Raw genomic sequence first — 25,406 nt, 5'->3', positions numbered from 1 at the left:
AGGATAAATCTGTATTCCTTTTAGCCTGAAGAAAGCTATCACTGGAGCCAGAACTTTCGTGAACACTCTGGGCGCAGTAGATAAGCCAAAGGGCAATGCAGAGAACTGATAATGAGAAGTCCCAGCCCGAAAACGCAGAAACTTCCTGCAACTTAGTCTGATAGGAACATGAAAGGTAAGCCTCCTTGAGATCCAGAGTTACCATCCAGTGATCTTTGCCCAGCAGAGGTAAAAGCTGTTGTAACGTCAACATTTTGAACTTGGGAATGTCCAGATAAGTGTTGAGGATAGATAAATCCAAAATTGGTCTCCACGTGTTCCCCTTCTTTGGTACTAGGAACAGGCGAGAATAAAATCCTAGGCCCACTTCTGGCAGAGGGACCGGCTGTATGGCCCCTATTTGAAGTAGCAGAGAAATTTGTTTGTGAGCCTCTATTCTTTGTTGAGGAGGAACGTCTGGCATGCCTTTGAAAGGAGGCAAGGTATGGAAATAAAACTTGTAACTTTGGTGTATGATATCCAATACCCATCTGTCTTGGGTAATTAAACTCCAATTTTCCTTGAAAAGTGCCAACCTTCCTCCCAAAGGTGCTGCCAGACGAGAAGGCTCTGGCAGCTGAAAAGGTAGGTCATTGGGCCTGTTTACGAAAGGACTGACCCCTGCCCTCACCAAGACTGTGCAGGTGAACTGCCTGTTCTAGGCCTGAAAGAGCCCTGAGCTCTGCCCCTACCACGTCTAGATCTACCCCTAGACTGGGAATCATAAGAAGGATACGTCCACCCCTTGGTAGGCCAATTCCTACTAAACTTCGGAGGCTGAACCTGCAAAAAATCTTTAACAGTCTGCATAGACTTAGCTTTGTCTTCCATTTTCTTTAAGACTGCCTCCACAGGTGTACCAAACAACACATCAGACTGTAAAGGAGCATCTAAAATCCTTGTCTTAACATGGTCAGATAAATTCTGATCCCTCAGCCAGGCGTGCCTGCGAAGAACTGACCCAGTGGCAGCCACCCTAGACGAGGCCTGTACAGCATCAAAACCACATTGCAAAGAATGCTTACCCACCTGTTCAGAAACATGTACCAAATCCTGTAATTCCTTACACTCAATACCTTCCGCCAGAGCATCTACCTTAGACTTCAATTGAGAAAGTAGATAGTTTTGGTATTTCAACATGTGAAACTGGCAATTCAAAGCCCTCATAGCTAAGGTGGAAGAAGTATAGACTTTCTTTCCCCATCTATCCAAAGCCCTGGCCTCTTTATCTGGAGGAACCGGATTTTTACAACAGAAGCCTTGACACCCTTAGGCCCTTGACTAACAGTTTCTGGGTCCGCCCTAGGACTCTTAAAAAGATATTTATGAGCTTCAGGCACCCTGTAATACCTATCCGGTTTAACAGGAGCAGGAGGCAAAGAATCAGGATTAAGAGAAGCCTCTGCAAACACATCTTCCACAACATCCAGAACAGGAGGTATAGCCAAAGGCCTATGCTGGGGTAAAAACAAAAATTCCCTAAGCCTTTTCCTGAAATCAGAGAAGTCCCGACCTTCCCACTTAAAATGTTCCCTCATGGAATGAAGAGTCTCTGAAAAAGAAAAATCCTCTGGAGGAGAAGCAGAAGGAGTAGAATCATCCACATCAGAACCAGAATAAGGAGAATACTCCTGCAAGTCTTCAGCCGAAGACTCTGAAACATCCGAAGCCTGCTCAAAACTCCCCAACTCTGGTTCCACCCTAGGCCTCTTATCAGGAGGGGGCAAAGAACCTCTAATTAAAGTAATTAAATCTTCTGCCATTTTAAGCATGTGCTTCTTGGGTACAGATCCTGATGAACTAGGAGTGACACCAACAGAAGCTAAACCTGGCCTGCCCCTGGGAGAAGCCTTGGAAACAGAAGGAGAGGGCCTAACCACCCTAGGAAGGGAGGGGAGTACAGTAACCTGAGAAGCCCCTTCAGCCTGACCTGTCTCCTGAGAGGCCACATCCTGCAATAACAAAGTCTCCCCCTGGGACTCCATAGAAACCTCCGGCGGAACCCCCGGTTCCACCGACACCTCCAAAGAACCGGCGTCCGGTACGGACGACTCTTCTTGCCTGGGCTTAGCTGCTTTGTCTTTGCGCTTCTTCGAAGAAGCGGGCGTCGGAGCATCCGACGGCATATTATAATTGCACCGCTTCCCGAAGACTAACCTGGCACAATCTAACCTTCGCTTAATAGTGCGCTTATTAAACCTAGCACAAAAGCGACACCCAACAACGTCGTGCTCAGGCCCCAAACAAGGAATACACAAAGTATGATAATCTCTATGCGGTATCTGTTTCCCACAAGAAATACAGTTATTCACTTTTTCTGACATCCGGTAAACCACTGAGGCAAGAAAAACTAAAATATTCCCCAACGGGTACTTAGCCAACTTTGACTCGGTCTGAAACTCGGTCGAAAAATTTCAGAACGCCGAACGGCACTTGCAACGCTGCTTCTGCATCGGACCATGCGGCAAAAAAGACTGAAGATATGACGTCGGTCATGCGCATTTGTACCCTGACGTCCTGATGTCAGTCTTATGCGCCTTGACCGACGTCAGCCTTATACTTTGATATTCGGGCCGACCGAGGACAGCGGACTACCCAAGTGTAAGGACTGCAGCAATGTGAGATGAAGAACATGGGTAATTAGTCTTGTTTTACTAGGTCATGGTCAGGAGACACCTTACACACCATGTGCATTTCTGAAAGTCATACAACAGATGGCCCTCAGTTTACTGGAAGAAGTCCAGAAGAAAGCTATTAAAAGGACATGTAGTATGGAGGGGGGGGGGGGGAGTATACAATCAGAGACTATAGGTGCTTGTGCTCTTTTCATTACTGATTACACAACACACGAAATGGATGAATAAGATCATGTCACAAAAATGTCAAAGTGTTAAAAGTGTCAACGTGATCAGGACAGTTGGAGGGGGGGAGTGAGAAGAACTCAAGGGTGAGACCAACTGGTCCCTTGATCTGTTAAAGTACTTATTCAGATACAAATATGTGGACTTGTGGAATAACTTGTATCAGAATGGGTGTGGGTGGGAAGGAAATCCATGGAGGCATTCAAGAAAGCACGGGAAAGATGGAAAGAAGGTAGAATGCTAAAATGGCTAAAACTGCAGAACAGTCAGGCTGCTTCCTTCTGCCATCAAGCAAACATAAGCACATTGCTGCCCAGCTGCGAGTGAAAGAAAGTGACCCACAGGGCATTAAATACTCTCCCTGCAACTCAATTTCCTAAGGATAAAGTCTAATCCAAAACACAGTTCACCCATATGTATCCAAGGCTTCAGCCCCAAGCCACCACTAGTGCACTGATAGGACCACCTGGAAATGAAAGGTTAAAAAATAGCATTTTTTCCCCCATGTATAGGAATGGATATGGCTGATTCTGGACAGAGAACAGGTCCTCTAAAGAGGCCAAAGCTTTTCTAATTCAGGAGGCTCAAACAATGATATAAAACCCCATCTTCCCCACAAAAAAGGCTGATTCTCATAGCTGGCATCACGGTGTAAGGGATAAAGCTTTAAATTCAGCTCAAGTGACCCAAGTTTGATTAGTGGTCCAGGCATCTGAAGCACTAGAAAAGGGAAGGATGGGTGTGCCTATCCTGTGGAGGGCAGGAGGGTGCATACTTGAATGCTACTTTCACTAGATCCTTATTAGGAGGCTGAGTGCATGCAGGAAGTATCATAAGATCACAGAAGATTACTAGGCTATTGGTCCCAAGGACTCTACAAGCCTAGCCATGTTATACCCTTGTTCCCTTATGGACCAAGTTATATAGTCTACATTTCCACACAAATCTAAGATCAGCACCGGCTGCCAACAAGAGGGACACAGGTGAAACCTCGGTGTAAATTTACAGTTTCCCATCCAACTGTCCAGGTTATACCTAAAAAGGGTCTCTGAGGAGCCCTGTTTTACATGAATTGGGAGCTTGTTCCAGAAGAGTGGCAGCCTCTAGGAGACATATCTGTCTCTCCAGCATGCCCTGTTAATATTGCAGGCTAGGTTAAGATCCCTACAGCAAGTGAACCTTGTCCCACTGGATTTGTGGATGTGCAGTAGCTTCATCAAGGCAGTGTCTGAGACTGCTCTGTAGGCCAGACACAAGTTGCCTCTAAGCAGTCTATACGATACTAAGTGAAGTCATAGGGCCTTCAGTCTGTACATGTAGGTCATGTGTTGTAGGCCCTGAATTTTCTTGGTGAAAAACCTCTTCAGTCTCTCCAACTGCTGCAGATGCCTGGTGAGGTACATACAGAACAGAGCACTGTACTCTATTGGTCTGATGAGGACAGAGTACAGGGGAGTTGTAACTTCCTTAGCTTTAGATGCTATACCCTTGCTAATGAGGTGTGCAATGTAGAAGGCCTTCCTTACTATGGACACCTGATGATCAAAATGAAGGCTACCAACTTGCGTTCCTAAATCTGTCACCACTGGGTTTGAACTTAGGGGGATATTATTCACGCTGTAATTAGCAGGGGTTTCTCCTTTGTCAATGGGAATGATAATGCATTTTTGCGTTTAGTTTAAGTCCATGCTTTGACACCAATCATTTGTCTGTGTAAGCCCATTTTGTAATATGTTGACATCTTTGGGGGGTTTTGATGATTATACCCAGTTTGCAATCAGCAAACTTGGTAAGCCATAAGCCATCTATTTTCAGCAGCACTTCTGAAAAATAGATACCAAACAGTAGGGGGCCTAGCACAAATCCCTGTGGAACACCACCGGTAACAGGTCTGCTAGGAGAGTTGACATCCCCAGTTTTGACTGTGTGTGTTCTGTTTGTGAGACAGTTAACAACACATCTATTGACGCAAGGGTCAATCCCCAGCTGGGTGAGTTTCTCAGTGATGCTCGAGTGAGGGATTGTGTCAAAGGTCTTGGCTAGGTTGAAATAGGTAGTGTGAACTGTTTTGCCTTCATTCAGGGCCTTGGTGACATTCTCAAAGTCATCCACCAGGTTTAGCAGGCAAGATCTGCCCTTAATGAAGCCAAACTTGGTCAGGCCAAGAGTTTGAAAATCACCTGTAGCCTTGTTGATAAGATCCATGATGATTCCATCCATAGCCTTGCAGATAAGACTGGTTGGGCTTACGGATTTATAGTTCCCACGGTTGGATGAGGGACCCCCTTTGTGCAAGGGGATTATGGTTGCTGTTTTGTACTCAGCTGGGACAAAGCCAGTGCTTAGACAGAGACTGAAGAGCGTACTCAGCGGTTCCTCTAACTCTTGTTTTAGACAATTTAAACAGGCAGCCTGTGATGTTGTCTGGTCCCATAGAGGCTGTTTTTATGGCCTTGGAGAGTGCGGATATGACCTGCTCTGTGGAGATACTAGGCACAGAACTGGTGACAGGTTATGTTACGGTGTATGATTGGTGGGGATGAAGTTTTCACAAAACTTGTCCCCCTAGCAGGTAGGCAATGTCCTCAGGTTCAGTATAAGTCGTTCCATCCACAGCTAGTTCAGCACAAAGCTGGGCCTTCCCTTCCCCTTTTAAATTTCAGATGCAGCTAAAGAATGCTTTGTGACTCCTTCGCTAGGGATGCTAATTTAGTTTCGTAATTAACTTTAAGAGGACTTTACAAGATGAATAATCTGCTTGTTTATGCTTTGGGAGTTCTTCCTTTGCTGGGACCATTCCCTCTTGTTTTCTGACATCAGTTTCTTTCTCTTATTGTATAACCTATTTATGCTGGATGTCCACTAGGGTGGCATATTTTTTCAAGATCATCTTGATTTGATCCATTCCAACACGGCAGAGTCTATAATAGGTGTTTATACAGGACATTTGTGTACACATCAGTACAGGGGTTATTGCTGTCAGTGTTGGCAAGGGGGTCTGAAACTACTGATGCCATCACTCAGTAGTTTACAGTTTGCTTTAGAGAAATTTTTTAACCTTTTTGCTCCTGAGGGTGGGGTAGGTATGAGTATGATGGTTACTTTGAAAGAGACTGATTTATGATCGGACTTTACTAGGGAGGCCCCACAAACGGGGTGGGTGCAGTGACTCCAGTGATTCCCCATGTTGGTGAGCACTATGTCAAGGATGTTAGAGCTCCTTATGGGGGTGCTGACTATCTGCTCAAGTGCATTTGTGTTAAAGTCCAAGAACCTTTGGGCAAGCGCATTTGTGCTCATATGTGCTACCCAATCAATGGAAGGCTAGTTAAAGTCACCCATAACCCAGGTATCTGGCTGTACTGAAAGTGACTCAAGTAGGTCCAGGTAAGCTGTGTTGTTATCTTGGTACATGGTGGGTGTGACTGTGAAGACATCAGAATGTGAAAACATCAGAATCTTCCAGGGTAAGAAGTGCTTCAACTGAGAGCAGTTTCTGATTTACACTCCTATCATTAAGCAGAATAAAGTACAGTTGTGTACACTTACCATAAATGTAGATGTTCAAGTGTATTCACTGTTGCAGTCATTACATTTGGGCAATCCTGCTGGCAGGTTGCCCTCAGTCGGCCTGAATTCCAAAGTCTTGGGTCCTGCATTGGCGGTCGTCGCCCCTTCCCTGACGTCAGGTCGCCGGGGGTATAAAAGAAGCAGCCGATGCCATTTTCTTTAGTTTTTCTTGCCCCAGATGTCAGGTGCCCCCAAAAAGGGTAGTCAAAATTTATATCTATATGTAAAATAACATGCAGCAATATAAACTTTACCTTCATCCACAAGCAAATACACCACATAGGTTGTATAAATCAGTGAAGGAAAGATAGGTTCCATCAGAAGAGAATGGGGGATGGCGGGTGGGTAACCTGGACTGCAACAGTGACTACATTCGAACATCTACATTTATGGTAAGTGTACACAACTGTACTATGTTCTTCGTATTTCACTGTTGCAGTCATTACATTTGGGTAGATTCCCAAAGCCATGGTTGGGAGGCTGGAGCTAAACAGCATTAGGTGCAGCTATGAAACCCTGCAGAACTGCAGTGGCAAAGCCTGCCCTGGATTTTGAGTAGAGTGGCAGATGATAGTGCTTTGTGAAGGTGTGCACTGAACTCCAAGTAGCTGCCTCTAAAATGTCCTTGGTTGGAACTCCCCTGAGAAAGGCTGTTGAAGTGGCTGCAGCTCTGGTGGAATGTGACCTAATTCCCTTAGGCACTGATTTGCCACGGTATAAGTAGCAGAAACTAATGCAGTGGCCTATCCACTTTGAAATAGTCTGCTTTGAGATAGCCCTTCCTTCTCATCCTGCAGCATATGCCACTAGTAATTGCTCTGTCTTTCTGAAAACTTTGGTTCTGTCCGAGTAGAATCTAAGCTGTCTGTGTACGTCCAAAGAATGCAGAATTCTTTCCCCCTTTGTTCTGTGGATTTGGATAAAAAGTTGGCAGATGAATGGTTTGGTTAAGAGCCACACTGGACACCACTTTAGGCATAAATGTTGAGTTTTTCCTAATGGAGACCCTGTCCGGATAAAAAAATGATAAAAGGTTCCACAGCCATGAGTGCCTGTAGCTCTGAAACTCTTCTTGCAGAAGTTATTGCTAGGAGCAGAGCTGTTTTCCAAGATAAAAACTTTATATCAGCAGTAGCAGCTGGCTCAAAAGGAGGCAGGGTGAGTTTTCCAAGACATAGTTGAGGTCCCATGCAGGCATTGGTGATCTCCTTGAGGGCCTTAAATTTTTGGCTCCTCTGAGGTACTGTTTTAATAAGGGATGAGAAAAGATTGATGGCTTTGCATTGTAATGAGCCGAAATGGCAGAGGCATGAATTTTAATAGATGAGAAAGATAGGCCTTTGTCCAGCATCTCAGTTAAGTATTGTAAAATCTGAAGAATATTTGGCACAGCTGTATCTGTTCCTTGTGCCTGGTTCCAAGCACAGAATCTCTTCCATTTTCCAGCATAAGATTTTCTAGTACTAGGCCTTCTGGCTTCCAAAATGACATCCATCACAGCTTTGCTGAGAGGTGTGTTTTGTATGACTGCATTATCCGCCATGCTGCCAGGTTTAAAGTCCTGAGCTGGCTGTGCAGGATCTGATTGTTTTGCTGGGACAGTAGATGCGGTATTTGAGGTAGGGTCCAAGCTGGGCATTGAGACAAGCTACTTAATAATGGGTACCATTGCTGGTGGGGCCAGTCTGGTGCAATCAGTTTCATTTTTGGCTTCTCCTGTCTGACCTTTAGGAGTACCTTGGGGAGGAGAGGCAGAGGGAGAAAGGCATATACTGATAAGTTTTTCCAGCTGAAGGATAGGGCTTCCACTTTCCATGCTTGTCTGTGATAAATCCTTGTGCAGAATCTCTTTAGTTGGTAGTTGTGAGGGGAAGCAAATAGATCTATGTCTGGGCATCCTCATTTCCTTATCATGCTGAAGACTTGTGGATCCAGGTGCCACTCGTGGGGATCCATGAGATTTCTGCTTAGTTCGTCTGCCAGAGTATTTTTCCTTCCTGGCAGGAATTGTGCCTGCAGATGTACTTGGTAAGTCAATGCTGTGTCCCACAAAGTCATGGCTAGTCTGCAAAGGGGGTAAGAATGTGTGCCCCCCACTTGTTTATATACCACATGACCGTGGTGTTGTCTGTCTTTATCAGTAGTTGTCCTGGTTGAAGTAGGTCCTTGAAGGCTGTCAGGGCATTTTGAACAGCTAGCATATCTTTTTGATTGATATGTAGATGCATTTGGTTTGAGGGCCATGTTCCCTGAATGCATCTTCCTGCCATGTTGCCCCCCCCCCCAGGCATAATCTGACGCATCCGTTGTTAGTGTTTGCCTGGCTGGGGGTAATGTGAACGGCTGTCCTTTGTTTTGGTGACAAGCCTTTGCTCACCATCGAAACTCCTGTTGCAGGCAGGGAATGAGAGTAATTATAGTTTCCAGGCTGTGGCAATGTTGAGTCCAAACACTTTTTAGGTACCACTGAAGTTTCCTCATATGCAGTCTTGCATATGGAATTAGTAGGATGCAGGATGCCATGAAGCTCAAAGCCTGCAGAATTTTTTTTGCAGATAACTGGGCCTTTGTTGCCAACATTTTGAAGTAGGTAGTCAGTTGTCTTTGTTTGTCTGGTGTGAGATAAGCCATCTGGGCAGTTGTATTTAAGCTTTCACCCAGGAATATTATCTCTTGAGAGGGTACTAGTTTTGATTTATTTTCGTTGACTGTGTACCCTAGGCATGTTAGCAGTTTTTTCACAAACGCCAGATGCTGTAGAAGGATATCCTTGTTCTCTGCTTGAATTAGACAGTCATCCAAGTAAGGATATATTTGTATTCCTCTTTGTCTGCAGAATGCAATTACTGGCGCCAGGCACTTTGTAAAGACCCTGGGTGCAGTAGATAAGCCAAAGGGCATTGCAGAGAATCGTAATGCATTGAGCCAGCCTTTAATCTGAGGTATCTTCTGCATATTTGTCTGACTGGGACATGCAGGTATGCCTCTTTTAGGTCTAAAGTTACAAGCTAAGCGTTCTTGCCCAGCATGGGCAGTAGCTGCTGCAAAGTCAACATTCCTAATTTTGGTATATCCAGGAATGTATTCAGAATAGATAGGTCCAGTATTGGCCTCCAGGCCCGTGTCCTTTCTGGGTACCTAGAACAGTCGAGTAAAATCCTTGTCCCCGCTCTTGCTCTGGCACTTGCTGAATAGCCCTCATGTCCATGAGGGATGAGACTTGTTTTTGTGCTTCTGCCCATTGATTTTTTGGCAGATCTGGCCAGCCGTTTGCCTTTGGCAGTGTATGGAAATAGAACTTGTAGCCTTGTGACACGATATTTAGAACACACTTGTCCTGGGTTATAACGCACAAATTTCGTGAAAAAAGTGCTAATTTTCCCCCTAAGGGTGCTGCCAGGAAATAAGTGCTTGGTGCAGGCAGGGGGAAGTCATTGGGACTGTTTCCTGTAATGTTGTGATTTGTCTTCTCCACTTTTGGAGGTAGAAGCACCCCATTGCTTTGACCGGTATGAACCTTGCACCTGGGATCTGCCTCTAGGGCGTCTGGGTCTGCCCCTTTGAGATCTGTCTGACACAGGAAAGGACCAATTCTTTGTTGGCCAGTGTCTACTAAACCTAGGTGGCTGTACTTGTAAGAAATCTTTGACCGTTTGCATAGATTTAGCCATGTCCTCCATTTTAACACCTCTACTGCCTTAACACCAAACAAAGAATCATGCTGTAAAGGTGCATCTAATAATTTAACTTTCACATGATCAGGCAGATTTTGTTCCTTTAACCAAGCATGCCTTCTAATTACAAAACCTGTAACTGCGGCTCTGCAGGAGACCTCTAAAGAATCAAATCCACATTGCAAAGTATGCTTTCCAACTTGTTCAGCTGCATGCAATATATCCTGCATTTCCTTGTTTTCTGCACATTCAGAGTTTAACATTTTCTGTTTAAGCAATGCCATGACATGTTGCTGATATCTGAGCATATGAAACTGACAGTTTAAGGCCCTTATAACCAAGGTAGCAGTTGTGTAAACCTTTTTTCCCCATCTATCCAGTGCCCTAGAATCCCTGTCAGAAGGGGTAGGTTTTTTTGCAGTGGAAGCCTTAACACCCTTGGGACCCTGAGAAATAGTTTCTGGGTCTGCAGCAGGGTTTTTAAAAAGGAATTTATGTGAGTCAGGAAAGTACAGTTTTGTACCTACCATAAATGTAGATGTCTGAACTGGATAGCATCTGCAGTCATAACTGGGTTGTCCTGTCGTCAGGCAGCCCTGCAGTCGGCCGGATTCCAAAGTCCGGGTCCGGCTTCGGCTGATGTCGCACTTCACCCGACATCATCTCTGCTGGTCTGCGGGTATAAAGGCATCAGCCAACGCCATTTTCTTCAGTGTTTCTTGCCCCAGATGCCAGTTGCCCTTCCTGGAAGGCTAATTTTTGGATAAATGCCAATGTTTCCAAAATGGATAGAAGGCAAACTCAGAAAATAAGCATGTATGTACATATATACAAACAAATACACCATAAGAGACCCCCCCCACTAGCTAGCTATTAAGAGGGTAAACACCCTAGGAGTACCACAGAGGGGAAGGAGGGAGGGTAATCCTGACTGCAGATGCTATCCAGTTCGGACATCTACATTTATGGTAGGTACAAAACTGTACTATGTCCTTCATGGATGCATCTGCAGTCATAACAACTGGGTAGAATACCATAGCCAACTAAGGGAGGAGGAAAATTTTAGATTATGGTGTGGTTAGGATCCCTTGCAGCACAGCAGTGGCAAACCCTGCTCGGGATCTGGAGTACAAAGGTAAGTTATAATGCTTGGCAAATGTATGCACGGAGGTCCAAGTAGCCGCCTCAATAATGTCCTTGGTTGCCACACCTCGTAGGAAGGCTGTGGTAGTGGCTGTTGCCCTTGTAGAATGAGGCCTTATGTTCTGTGGAATTGGTTTTCCATGGAAGGAGTAACAGAATCGTATGCAATTTCCTATCCATTTGGAGATTGTCTGTTTGGAAATTGCTTTTCCTTCCCTTCCTGTTGCATAGGCTACAAAAAGCTGGTCAGTTTTCCTGCTACTTTTGTTCTGTCCAGGTAGTAGCGTAACTGTCTATGTACATCCAAGGAATGCAGCATTCTTTCCCTCTGTTTTGTGGGTTGGGAAAGAAGGTAGGTAGGTGGATTGCCTGGTTTAAAGACACTCTGGATATCACCTTAGGCATAAAAGTAGGATTAGTCCTCATGGACACTCTATCTTGGTGGAAGATTAGGAAGGGCTGTACCGCCATTAGGGCCTGAAGTTCAGAGACCCTCCTTGCTGAGGTTATTGCCAGTAGGAAAGCAGTTTTCCACGATAGATGCTGTAGGTCCGCTGTAGCTGCTGGTTCAAAAGGTGCGAGTGTCAATTTTTCTAGCACAAAGTTCAAATCCCAAGCTGGCAATGGTGGTTTCCTTGGAGGTTTTACATTCTTGATTCCTCTGAGGAACTGCCTGAGTAAAGGATGTGAAAAGACAGGTGGATCAAAGCTGTATTCTGCTGAAATAGCTGATGCATGTATCTTGATGGAGGAATAGGACAGGCCTGTATGTAGAAGCTCTGCCAGATACTCCAAAATGTTAGCCATATCTATAATTGACACATCTTTTCCTCTTTCAGTGCTCCAAATGACAAACCTTTTCCATTTTCCTGCATAGTTCCTTCTTGTTGAAGGTCTGCGGGCTTCAAGGATAATGTCTTTAACCCTTTGGGAAAGCTCTGGGTTAGTTGCTGCTATGTGATGTGCCATGCAGTCAGTTGCAACGTTTTTAGGCTTGGATGCATGATGCTGTAGTTGTTCTGAGTTAACATCAAAGGCATCAGGGGTATTGGCCACATGTTGTCCCGAGACATGCTCCTCAGTAATGGGTACCAGTGTTGTCTTGGCCAATTTGGAGCTATCAGGGTTATCCTTGGACGTTCCTCCTTGATTTTTAGTAATACCTTGTGTATCAAGGGAAGAGGTGGAAATGCATATGCTGTTAGACCTTTCCAGCTGAAGGAGAGCGAATCCACTTTCCATGCAAGTGGGTGGAATGTCCTTGTGCAGAATTTTTTGAGATGGTGATTGAGAGGGGAAGCGAATAGATCTATCTGTGGGCTTCCCCATTTCTTTGAGATGGTCTTGAAGATGTCCGGGTGTAGCATCCATTCGTGGGCATTGGATATGGTTCTGCTCAATATGTCTGCTAGAGTATTGTCCTTTCCCGGTACAAATATTGCCTGTAACTGGATGTTGTAGCTGAGTGCCAGGTTCCAAAGCTCCAAAGTCATTCTGCATAGGGGGTATGAATGAGTGCCTCCCTGCTTGTTGATGTACCACATGACTGTGGTGTTGTCTGTCCTTATCATCAAATGGCCCTCTTTGAGAAATGGTCTGAAATTTTGGATTGCCAGTTTTACTGCCAGCATTTCTTTTAGGTTGATGTGCAGGTGGAGTTGATCCTGTGTCCACAATCCTTGTACGCATTTGTCCAGCATGTGAGCCCCCCATCCTAGGTCTGAGGCGTCTGTTGTGATGGTCTGGCTTGCTTGATATCTGTGAAAGGGTAGGCCTGGGTTTGACTGGCATGCTTGTGCCCACCATAGGAACTCCTGTTTTAGGCATGGGATTAGTGGAATTTCCGCTTCTAGGCTGTGCCTGTGTTGGGACCATAAATTCCTTAGGTACCACTGTAGTTTTCTCATATGTAGTCTGGCATGTGGAACCAAGATTATGCATGATGCCATGTAGCCCAAGGCCTGAAGGACTTTTCTTGCTGTTAACTTGTTCTGTTTTGTTAGAGCCAAGAAGTAAAGAGGAGTTCTTTTGTTTTTCTGCGGTTAGGAATGCCATTTGTTTTACAGTGTCCAATTCCGCGCCCAGGAATGTCCTTGTTTGGGATGGTATCAGCCTTGACTTTTGTAAATTGACTGTGTATCCCAGTGCTTGTAGCAAGTAAATGACCCTTTGTAAATCTGTTGTCAGCTTGCTTTTGTTGTCCCCTTGTAGCAGGCAGTCGTCCAGGTATGGATAAATTTGGATTCCCTGTAGTCTGCAGTAGGCGATTACTGATGCCAGGCATTTTGTGAATACTCTGGGCACAGTAGATAAGCCAAAGGGCAATGCTGAGAATTGATAATGCTCTGATCCTGCAAGAAATCTGAGGTATCTTCTGCAAATTGGTCGAATGGGGACGTGCAGGTATGCCTCCTTGAGATCTAGAGTTACCAGCCAACACTCCTTGCCCAGCATGGGAAGAAGTTGCTGTAGGGTCAGCATTTTGAATTTTGGGACAATGATGTATGTATTTAAGGTGGACAGGTCGAGAATAGGTCTCCAACTTTTTTCCTTTCTTGGAACTAGGAATAGTCTGGAGTAAAATCCTTTGCCTTGTTCTGTTATTGGCACTCTTTCCACAGCTCTCATCTTTGCTAATTGCATTATCTGCTGTAGAGCTTCTGTTTTTTGATTTGGAGGCAGGTTTGGCATTCCTCTTTTGACTGGTAGAGTGTGAAAGTGGAACCGGTAACCTTGGTCTATGGTTTGCAAAATCCACTTGTCTTTTGTGATGTAGTGCCAGTTTTTTAAAAATAAGGTTAATTTTCCGCCTAATGGAGCTGCTATTTGTTCCCTGGTAGGCGGATGTAGAGTTAAGTCACTGTGATTGTGCTGTTGTAGTGGTAGTGGCTGAGTCTGTGCCTCTGTTATTACCTTGCCACTGTCGTCCTCTGTAGGCACCTCCTCTGGATTGGTTTCTGCCTCTGGAACGTCTAATTCCTGCCCCTTTGGGATCTTGTGGAGTCAGGAAAGGACCAATTTTTGGCAGGCCAGTTCCTGCTAAACCTTGGGGGCTGAACCTGCAAGAAATCTTTAACCGTTTGAACAGATTTTGCCTTTTCTTCCATTTTCTTCATTACCTGCTGGGCAGGTGTACCAAACAAACTGGTCTTATCCATAGGAGCATCTAATAACTTAGCTTTAACATGATCCGGTAAGACTTGTTCCTTCAGCCATGCATGTCTTCTTATCACTGTGCCAGTCATGGCTGATCTAAATGAAGCCTCCAGTGCATCATAGCCACATTTTAAGGAATGGTTACTAACCTGTTGTATGTTATTTACCATTTCTAATACATATTTCTTATCTATAGAGTCGTCAGAGGATAGTTTTTTAGTTAACTGATCAAGCATAAACTCTTGGTATTGTATCATGTGAAACTGACAGTTTAAAGCTCTAGCTGAGAGAGTAGCTGAGGTATAAACTTTTTTGCCCCATCTGTCTAAAGACCTGGCTTCCCTTTCAGAAGGAATAGGGTTTTTTGCTGTGGCCGAGGCTACAGCCTTAGGCCCCTGGGATATAGTTTCGGGGTCTGCAAGAGGGGCCTTGTATAAGTGATGATGCGTGTCTGGTACCCTGTAAAATCTGTCTGGTTTGGCAGGGGCTGGAGGTAAGGAATCTGGTGCAGAGCAGACATCATTAAAGGCATCGTCCACAACAGGGAGGACAGGAGGTATAGCTAAGGGCCTGTGTTGTGGAAGGTGCAGAAAAGTCCTAAGTCTTTTTCTGGAGTCTGAGAAATCCTGTTGCTGCCATTGGAATTGTTCTCGCATGGCATGTAAGGTTTCCCCAAAGGAGAATTCTTCTGATGGAGAAGCAGCTGGAATGGATTCTTCAGCATCTGAGTCTTCATAATTGGAGAAAGGAGCCTCTGGCTGGTCTGTAATATCTGAGTCATCCGCAGAATCATCAGAGGACACAGGCTCGGGGCTCTGCCCTAGGTCTCTTCTCTGGGGCTGAGAGGCCCTGTCTGGGTGAGATTGAGATCCCTAATTAAGGATATTAAATCTTCTGCCAGAGTAAGCATTTGTGAACTAGAAGTAGGCCTGGTTGAGGGGGGTTTAACAGGCACTGATTTAGTAGACTTGGCTGCTTTAGCCCTGGCAAAGGCCTTAATGGACATGGCTGCAGGAGGCCTAGCAGCACCACGTGCTGGGGTAGAGACATCCAAAGGGATGGTGTCTGATAATTCACTAGAAGCCACTGTAGTAGGTAAAATTTCAGAGGCCGATTCAAGTAAGGTAGCAGGGACCTCAGAAGTAGTCAAAGATTCAGCTGTGCTTTGAACAGTTTTCTCGGTTTCGGCCGAAACCGAGACACTCGTGGTTTGCTTTACCATGGTTTCGGCCGAAACCGTGGACCGCGAGTGTCGGTCTTTTTCTTTGCGTTTCTTAACAATCTGGGTAGTCGGAGGATCCGACGGCATAATGTACGCAAATTCTGAACCGAAAAACTGTTCAGCAAACTCCGACCGACGCCTAAGCGTTCGTCGGTTGAAGGAAGCACAGGCCGAACAGGCTGCTACGTCGTGGTCTGGGCCTAAACAAGGCAAACAGTAAGAGTGGAAATCTTTATGAGGTATTTGTTTCCCACAAGTTAAACAGTTATTGACTTTTTCTGACATCGGCTGAGGCAAGAAAGAGTCCCCAACGGGGTACTTAGCTTTTAGAAGTCTTGATAGTATTCGGTAGTAGAAATCTCTGGATCCGACCGACCGGCACTTGCGAACAGCTTCTGCTTCGGGCGCCACGCGGCAAGAAAGACTGAAGAAAATGGCGTCGGTTGATGCCTTTATACCCGCAGACCAGCAGAGATGACGTCGGGTGAAGTGCGACATCAGCCGAAGCCGGACCCGGACTTTGGAATCCGGCCGACTGCAGGGCTGCCTGACGACAGGACAACCCAGTTGTTATGACTGCAGATGCATCCATGAAGGACATCCCTGTAATATCTGTCAGGCTTAACAGGAGCTGGAGGTAAGGAGTCAGGGGTAAGGCTAGACTCCAAAAACACATCTACAATGTCTAACACAGGAGGGATGGCTAGTGGCTTGTGCTGAGGTAGTAACAGGAAATCCCTGAGCCTCTTTTTAGACTCTTAAAAATCTTGCCTCTCCCAGTGGAAATGCTCCCTCATGGTATGTAAGGTTTCCCCAAAAGAATAATCCTCAGGAGGAGAAGCTGAAGGTATGGATTCTTCAGCATCAGAATCCTGATGGGGGGAAAAGAATATTCCTGATCAGAAGAGGAATCAGAAAAAATGTAAACCTGATCTGAAGATTCACAGTCAGTCTCTTGCCTAGGCCTCTTATCAGGAGGGGGATAGGAACCCCCGATCAAGGTAATCAAGTCTTCGGCCATTTTGAGCATCTGCTTTTTGGGCATGGAGGCTTGTCCACGTGGCTCTTGAGGTTGCTTCTTTGCCTTTGAAGGTGCTTTAGTCTCTGCCTTTGAAGTCGGTTTAATGCATAGATGTTTGGGTCTGAATACACCCTCAGAAGCCGGTGCCTGCTCAGCGGCTCCGGACCCATCTGAAGAATTAGCGTCCGAGGCTCCAATACCTCGAGTTTCCAGTGGCATGGCCGACTCCACGTAGGAGTCGGTAGCGGCCTGCGCCTGTAAAGTAGCGGTAGTCAGGGGCTGCGAAAGCACTTCACTGAGAACCAGTGAACCGGCGACTGGCTTAGGAGAAGCTTCGTCGTCTGTTTTGGGCCTCGGCTGTCTTTTTCTTTGCGTTTTTTGTGAACTCCGGTAGTCGGATGGCTTTCAGACGACATTTCTGGATAATTAAATTTGCGTCCAAAGTAGTTTAAAGCGAAATCATACTGACGCTTAATAGTACGTTGGTTAAATCTTGCACAAAACCGACAACCCAGAAAATTATGATCAGGGCCTAGGCAAGGAATACAGTCAGAATGAAAGTTCTTATAAGGTATTTGCTTTCCACAACAAATACAATTATTAACTTTTTCTGACATCGGTTTTGGAGCAAGAAAAAAGTTTCCCCAATGGGGTACTTAGCTTTATAGAAAACTTTGGATCTGAAATTCGAACTCGAAAATCTCAGGAGTCGGCCGACCGGCACTTGCGAACTGCTTCTGGCACCGCCCAGCAAGAAAGACTGAAGAAAATGGCGTCAGCTGCTTCTTTTATACGCCTGACGACCTGACGTCAGGGAAGGGATGACGACAGCCGACACAGGACCCAAGACTTTGGAATTCAGGCCGACTAAGGGCAACCTGCCAGCAGGATTACCCAAATGTAATGACTGCAACAGTGAAACGAAGAACATCCTTAAGTTTGTTTCTGCTGGATATTTTTATGTCAGGAATTTTGTTCTTATGACATTGCTTACAAAAGGCACTATGGGGGAGGCAAGTACCTTTGCCAGCAACCTAAAGCCTACAGGTGAAGTCCATCTCTGGCAAACAAGTGGGCTGTTGACCACATCATCCCAGGAGGTCAGACACTAGATCCCCCTGGATTGACACTAGAAGCTAAGCCAACTGTTGAAGTCAATCATTTTTGTTTGTATTGTGACATCATCCTGGGTGAGAGAAAAATGCTGCTTAGAGAGAGGGACATACCTGCCTGGGACACAATCTGAAAGCTCCATCGTGTCTCTCTTCATACAGTCCAGTGCGGTATACCTGAAGTCATTCACTCCAATATGGACTACGACAGAGTCATACCAGTACTTGTCGAGAGACCAGAGTGTGTGGGTGATTTGGCGGACCCTAGCACCAGTCATGCAGCTGACGGTGACCTTGTCCCACCTATTGAGGGGGATATCTGTGTGCCTATAACCAAGACATTTGGTTTAGACATGTTTTGCCTTAGTGGTTTATCGGGTGACACACTGTGTGTGTTACTTGCAATGGGTGCTGTTAGGACTGTATTGTGTGCAGAAAGTTTGCACTTGGGAAGTCTTTGCTCTTTTGGTATATTTTTATTGAGTGTACGCAGGTTTGTGTGTTTGGTATGTGTGGGAGTTGTGGAGTGTGGGTGCTGACAGCCTGCTTGGTATTTGGTTTGCTATTACATGAGACAGAGCGCATTGATTCCAGGCTCATAGTATAAATACATCTCTCACATATTGTATTTGGATGTATTAGGAGTAGTAGGTTGCTTGTATACACGAGGCAATTGATACATTGCCTCACGTTACCCACGTCAATCAGACTGGCTGGAGAAATGGTGGGTTACTGACCTTCCATTATGCCAGGTGTGTTCTGTAATAAGTGGAGGAGTGTGGGCTAGATGGACTAGGTTATTTTGTAGAACTAGTAAAATCAGCTAATCTATGGGAGGTTGAGGGGTAGAAACCTGCGCCAGCGCCTCAAAAAGCACAGCTGGGTTGCTCTCTGGGCAGCAGTGTGCAATTGTGTTGCACTTTGAAAAGAAGGGAACCATAGGAGGGTTCCCTAGCAACTATCTAGGGAAAATTTGACTTAAGTGCATCTATACACGGCAGTGCGAACCCCCATTGTGTGGTGTACAGCAACGTGCACACTGTTTAAAATTCAGTTAAGTAAAACAGTTTCCAAACAATCCAACATATAGGAAAGCCCGTGACTGAGCCTTGTTCCATCAATCCCCAACTCAGGTGGGTCCTTGCCTACACTTCTGCCACAAGGGGGCAGGAGGGCCCTCAATATAAAATGCCCGGCTTTAGTGCATAGAAAATGCCAGCCTAGATTCAGCGAGTCTGAATCTAGCATATACTGTTCAAGTACTGTAAATAAAAACAGTTTAAAGGAGGAGGTAAAACAGTTGCAAATAGTTTAAAAGTGCAAAGAAGGTTATATAACAATGCTTATTTGTCAGTAGAATTTACAGGATGCCTTGGATTTCATTCGGACTGACTTCATATCTCTGGCTAAATAGGCCAAACTTTGAGCAGCTCGGGTAAACTAAGCAGACACCCCAGCAAATGGTGTGGTTAAATATCAGCTAGGTAAAACAGTTTTCAAACAATCCAACCAATAAGAAAGCCCAAGACTGAGTCTTGTTCCAACAATCTCTAACTCTGATAGGGAGTATTCTAAGAATAGACTGGTGGGGGACCTTAGCTAAGTCTCCTCTGGATGACTGATATGCCAGCTTGTCCATACTGCATGATCGCCCTGGATGTAACAGACGTGTATGATGTGGAGAAAAAAATGGGTAGGGCAAAACATTCCTCAGCAGCAATATTACTCAGCACCAGGAGCATCAATCTTGTCACTAGCCCAGAGAATGAGTTAGAATAAGCATGGGGGAAGAAACAGGTTTGCCCGGTAGAAAACGAGAGGTACAGGTATCAGATGATGGCTAGCAGTATGAAGGGGGAGGGGGCTTGCCTTCATAAGACACCATCTATTACTCAATCATGAAAATGTGGAACTAAGACAAATGCATCAGGATATGCAGACTCCTAACAAAAACAAAATGAATGCCTCAGCTCTACACCAATAACCTTAACCCACTTGAAGGGGCGGGGGGGGAATTCCACAATATAAAAGTTACAGTTACCTTATTATCTGGACTGAAAGCATTTTATAACCAGAGTTATTTAAGATAACCAATACCAAATAAAGATGTTAACATGAAACATTTGGAAAAACATATGATGTGAATCTGAAATACCTGAAAAGTGGTCATACTTTTTATTTATTTTTTAACAGCCATGGTGCCCTCAAAAGCATTTAATAAAGCGAATATAAATTGCAAAGGTAGTTCATGACATCAAAATATCTGAACAGTCCTCGTCTTATGCATCAGAAATTAGTCAAGCCTTTATCCCCTTACACCATGGCACTAGCTATGGCAATTCTGCCCATATTTGATAAGCAGCTGGCGCGTCTTAAGCAATGGGAAGACAAGATGAGTGTACACATGGGTGCATCTCACACTATTGCCAATGGACATGAAGAGCATGCAAGGTGAGGGGGGTTGTCTTCATAGAAAGGGGACATCTGCAAGACAATATGCCAGCACACCCACTGAATGCCTGTCCCGAGGCAGAATGTGCAAGTGGGATGAAGGGCAGTTAATTAGCATGTAACAAAACATTCTCCTTGGCAGCAATATGACTGCTTCAAGATGTCTGTCTCTACATCTGACCTGAACAAGAGTCGGAAGACTAACGGAGGCGTGTCAGGTCAGCATATCCACCAATAGAAGGCTCTTGGGGGCAGACAATTTGTCAGTTTTGTGGGAAGGAGAATCCTATGTAGTAGAAAAGTCTTATGTCACTTAAATCACAGCATCTGCAATAAAATGTATTTGAAAAAAATTACTTTAAGAAAAGCATCCACATAACAGCCTTCTTTTCATGCAGGAATGAATCAGTTCATGTCAAAATGAAAAGTAGATGGAAAATGCTTCCACTTCTCAGTTCTAACCACTGAAGACAGACCATAACAGTGACTAGTAAATATGGAACAACTAAAGCTATGAAGGGACATGGTCCTCTGTGCAAATCAATGTGGAATGGGTTAGGGCCACTTACTGTCCTACTTGACTGACAGAAAAGAAGTGATAGGGTGAGGTCAAAACTTGATTTCTTCTGTTACCTGTAAAAGTGTTCCCCCTTCCTTTGTTCCAAAATTTACTATGGTTCATTCTTTCTTCCTTCCTTCAGTAATTTCTCTTTGTGAGGACATTCTAACAACTTTGATGGCCCCTTCCCCTAATTAAACAAATCTAGTTTCAGTTAACAGTTTTCATGGTGCAGGATAATGCTTGATGAAATGATGTATGTAGCACCTCATGGCTATTTCAAACTGCTGAGAAAGCAAACTGCAACAGCTGTGAGATATTACTTCACAAGCAGCAAAGGCTTACTCTCAGAAACTGACCAAAAATAAAGGGGACCATATCAATGTTTCATGCAGTGTCAACATCAACATATGAAAACTCAAAGCCTTGTACAATGGCATAAAGGAATTTGGACCAGGTATGATAAAATCACACACTTGCTCACCAAAACATGAAAAAGTTAGGTTATCTGAAAATCTGACTATCATGGCTAACAGATCTTGTATGTACATACCACACACTTCCACAGTTCTTCAATGAAAACTAGTTTTTATTCTTGTTGCGAAACGTGGGATTTTCACCAATAGACTGTTGTTCCTAGTACTGATGACAACGTCCATAAATTCAACTCCCAATACTGAAGGCAGAATTTTATGATAACAGTTGCAGATAAGTCCATTCTCACCAACTGTTATTCAACAGAATACACCTTGAATCTGTCAATATTTTTAGACACTTTAGTCTATTTTCCTAGTAAACACTCACTTTACCTTTTCCAATCTCTTTAATAATGTGACATTATAAAGCCCAAACAGGCTGTTTTGTTTCTCTTTCACTTTTTTTTTTTTTTTTTTTTTTTTTTATATACAAAGGAAGCAAAAACTTTGGCTTCTCTGCTATGCTTGGAAATGTGCATTAGCAGATTGTCAGTTAGTAGGAAAAATTTCAAAGAAACAGCTACAAAATTATCCTCAAAGTTTAAATGTTTACCACCTAAATCCCCAACAAATGCAGGAAGTTGCAAAAATGTCATTACTAAATACAAGGGCATTCTGGGTTGCTTCTACCAAAAAGTGCAAATCTATATTACATGTTTAACTTTTTCCTTTCACTACTCATAAGCTTAGAAGAGACTCTGAACGCTCTCATGTTCCTTTACATAAGTCACAACAGTTCTAACTTTGCTTTCATTTACAAATTTACCAACTGGAATATGCATTTCTGGGAAATGAGACAAAAAAAAATAGGAACAGCAGAAGAAATGGCCTACGAGTGACAACAATCAAATAAGGTCTTTCTTAATATTGTACATGAGCTATTTTTACTTGCTATTATTACTTGTTATTACTGCTCAGAAGCCAGACTCATCCAAATTATAAAGTAAACATTGATTTTAAGATTTACCACAGCATGAAATCTCAGAACAAAGCACTGAATCTAATGTTTCAGCTAATTCTTGAATAACAATATTAACACTCAGCTTGCTAATCAGTCAAAGATATGAAGAGAAATTAATCAAATGGGTCATACAATATCGTGCTGATAAGAAGCCATTAAGATTATGTCAAACATCTAATTAGTTGTAAATGACAGTTAAATAAGAAAAAAAAAGGAAGGCAGGAATTCTTTCATAACATTTCCAAGGGATATTGGACTAATCAGGCAATAAATCTTAACATTAGTTTCAACATCCTAAGAGGAAGGTACTACACACACAGGTTTCCCCTGCATTAATCTGGGACATAAATACTGAGTAAATCTTAAAAAAGTAAGGGAAAGAACCAAACTACATACAATCTTTTTAAGTAAATAATCTGAAAGTACAGTGGCATTTGACTACAATTCTAATACAGATTTTTTTTACTCATTCATTACTAATCAATGGACATATCAAAATTAGGTAGCACTGACAAAGTGGAACTGTTACAATTTTTTTCACAAAAATCTCAGCTGATCTAGCAAAGCAGTTCACAATTTGTCGACAATAACACTTTGTCCAGCAATTCTATATTGTTCTTCTAACATATTTAAAAATGCTTTTCACTATTGTTTGCAGCTAAACTAAAATATCTATTTCTAGACCTCCTAATTAGCCTTTTGAAACAAACTGAACCCTCACCTTCAATGCAAATACTTTTAGCCAAGAAAAGCAGCAAAACAGTCTGCAGCAGGAATGGAATAAAGATTTTAACCTCTGTGCTGTGAGGAAGCAGAAATAACTAGTTGAAAAGGCTCTCACAAAGCTTCAAGACCATGAAAAAGTACAGTGACAGTCAGCTAAGGTAGTCTTAGCTCTAAATGATTTAACTGCTGGTGGAACCTCCATAGTAAAAACAGCTTCATAAAATCCACTCTGGAAGATCAATGTTTTGTGATATCCATTAGTAAAGCACAATACCTGACATTAGCATGCCCATCTCTGTTATTTGTACTTCTTTGAACAGCTGTGTATTTTTCTTCTTCTGATCGGTCATCATTTTCTAAGGCAACCCTTGCCCTGTATTGGGCACTTGACTCTATCTCCTCTGCCAGCTGAGCAGCTCTTGCTTCTCGTTTTAAATATTCTTCAGTATTCTCTCTTTCTAATTGAACACTGGAAATGAAGGGAAAAAAGATAACTAATGTATTGATAGAACAAGTCTGGGACAAATGAGAAATGGTTCTTGCTGTCAAACAAATTACAAGTAGCAAGGGTCCGATGCAAGTGTTTTCATTTTACACACACACACACACACACACACACACACACACACACACACACACGTCTAAAAAGATTAAGACAGTGGAGAAGAGAAATATATGAGGGTACTTACCACAAATGAAAGTTACGCACTTACCATAATGATGGCTCTTGCATGCTTCCTGGAAATCTTCAAACCTTGAGAACCTAAACTACAAGTCTGAATCAGCTTGGTACATGAATCTTCCCCAGCCTTTAGCTCCTCCCACTTTCCCTTAGTGCACCAAAGGGCTGCTAACTCTTCAGATTTATAGTTTGTCACACAAAAGTGAGGCACAAAAAAAAGGCAATGCCTCTCCTAGCTTTCATCAGCCGAAGGCCAAGTAAGGGGGGGGGTGGGCATGCTGAAGAAGATGGACAAGGAATGTAGCTCTAGCACTGCAGAAAGTACACAACTTTTATAGATAAATGAGTCAGTCTTCTTCAAACATACAGGGTATAGTCCCAAGACAGGAATGTAAAGAAAACATACTGTGTTACACTGGGGTGTCAGCTTCCCCAAAAGAACTGTATTTAAAACAAAAAAAAACACCTTTACTGAATCATTTGTGAGATAGACAAACTTGCACTTAAGTAAAAAATAATCAGACATTAACAAATTCTCATTTACAAACATTACACTTCACATATATTGTTCTATGGAATATAATCAAACCAACAATACATAAATTGTTCAATTTCTGCCTTCTCTTAAATCTCATTCCTCCTCCAAAATATTATTCGGCATGTATTATCCCCAAAATTCCACTTTAGTTTTGCAATTTATTCCTACCCTTTAACACTACCTGTTAAAATATTCACTACTTCAAATATGGTTGGTTTAGACTTTTTCCATTTTTTATCAATTATTTTTTTTTTGCAAACAAGAATTAAACTAAACAAGGCCTTGCTATGATCTATGCAATTCATATTCTGTATCCCAGTTCAAAAAATAATTTCCTTAGTTACTCATTTGCTTGTCCAGTATTCCTAAAGAGCGTACTCTGTAGGGAACTTTTAAAGTCTGCTAACTCATTATTTTCCCAGGTCCCTCTTTCTTATCCATTAGATCTCCAACATTTGGCATGTACCTAAGAGAAAAAAAACTTTGGCGACTACTTGAGATATAAAAGCATCTATGCAAATACTTCCAGGCAAAAATCTTAAATCTTCTAGATTTTGTTGCATATTTGGAAGCCATACATATGCCATCTCATTGTTTCTTTGTGAATTGCTTATCTAATCTCTCTTCCCAGTCTATTCTGACCTCATCTGATTGATCAGTATGGTTAATGCGCAATATTTCATATGCCCTACAACCTATCCGTTTAACAGCAGCTTCTTTCATTTGCGATTCCAGTATACCTTTCTGCTTATACTCTGACATCCATCCCTGATAGGGAACACAATCTCTAGCCTGCAGTCAGAATGTCTTCTTGGCCTCGACATATTGTATTGCCTTTCCCTCTCTAATTATTAGTACATAACACCTTGGTTCCGTTGTCATCTTCCACCAATAAACTCCAGCCTCCTTTTACCTATTCTCCATGCTTTGATATCCACCTATTCCCCCGATTTACTATCCATAACTGAAATATAGTTCAAACACACAACACCAGACAGCGAGTTCCTCCCACCTGGGTACAACGTATTACGAAAAGATAGACTATCTAAAAAAGAGGGTGGGGGTAGCATTACTTTACAAAAACAACCTAAAAATGTGTACTGTTAATCCTCCAATCCCTTCACGCAATATACCTTCTCCTAGCCAAACTCAAACTTAGCGAGAAAAAAATCTATGTTATCACTGGCTATATACTACCAGACAACAATATTCCCT

At 43.3% G+C, this 25,406-nt stretch overlaps 1 protein-coding gene across 1 annotated transcript in view; it reads right to left on the bottom strand.

Moving 5' to 3' along the window:
- ATXN2 (ataxin 2) overlaps nucleotides 1-25,406 on the bottom strand; it is a 2,781,632-nt gene that overhangs the window by 2,224,787 nt on the left and 531,439 nt on the right. Inside the window, exon 12 of the mRNA XM_044068622.1 lies at nucleotides 23,246-23,440. Coding sequence (XP_043924557.1) covers nucleotides 23,246-23,440 — 195 coding nt within the window. The remainder of the gene's footprint in view (nucleotides 1-23,245; nucleotides 23,441-25,406) is intronic.

This window comes from Protopterus annectens, chromosome 4.part0 (genome assembly GCF_019279795.1).
Source record: "Protopterus annectens isolate FY-2018-M chromosome 4.part0, PAN1.0, whole genome shotgun sequence".
Taxonomy (NCBI): Eukaryota; Metazoa; Chordata; order Ceratodontiformes; family Protopteridae; genus Protopterus; species Protopterus annectens.
Note: the sequence above shows the minus strand (reverse complement) of the source record. Positions and strands in the feature narration are given on the sequence as shown.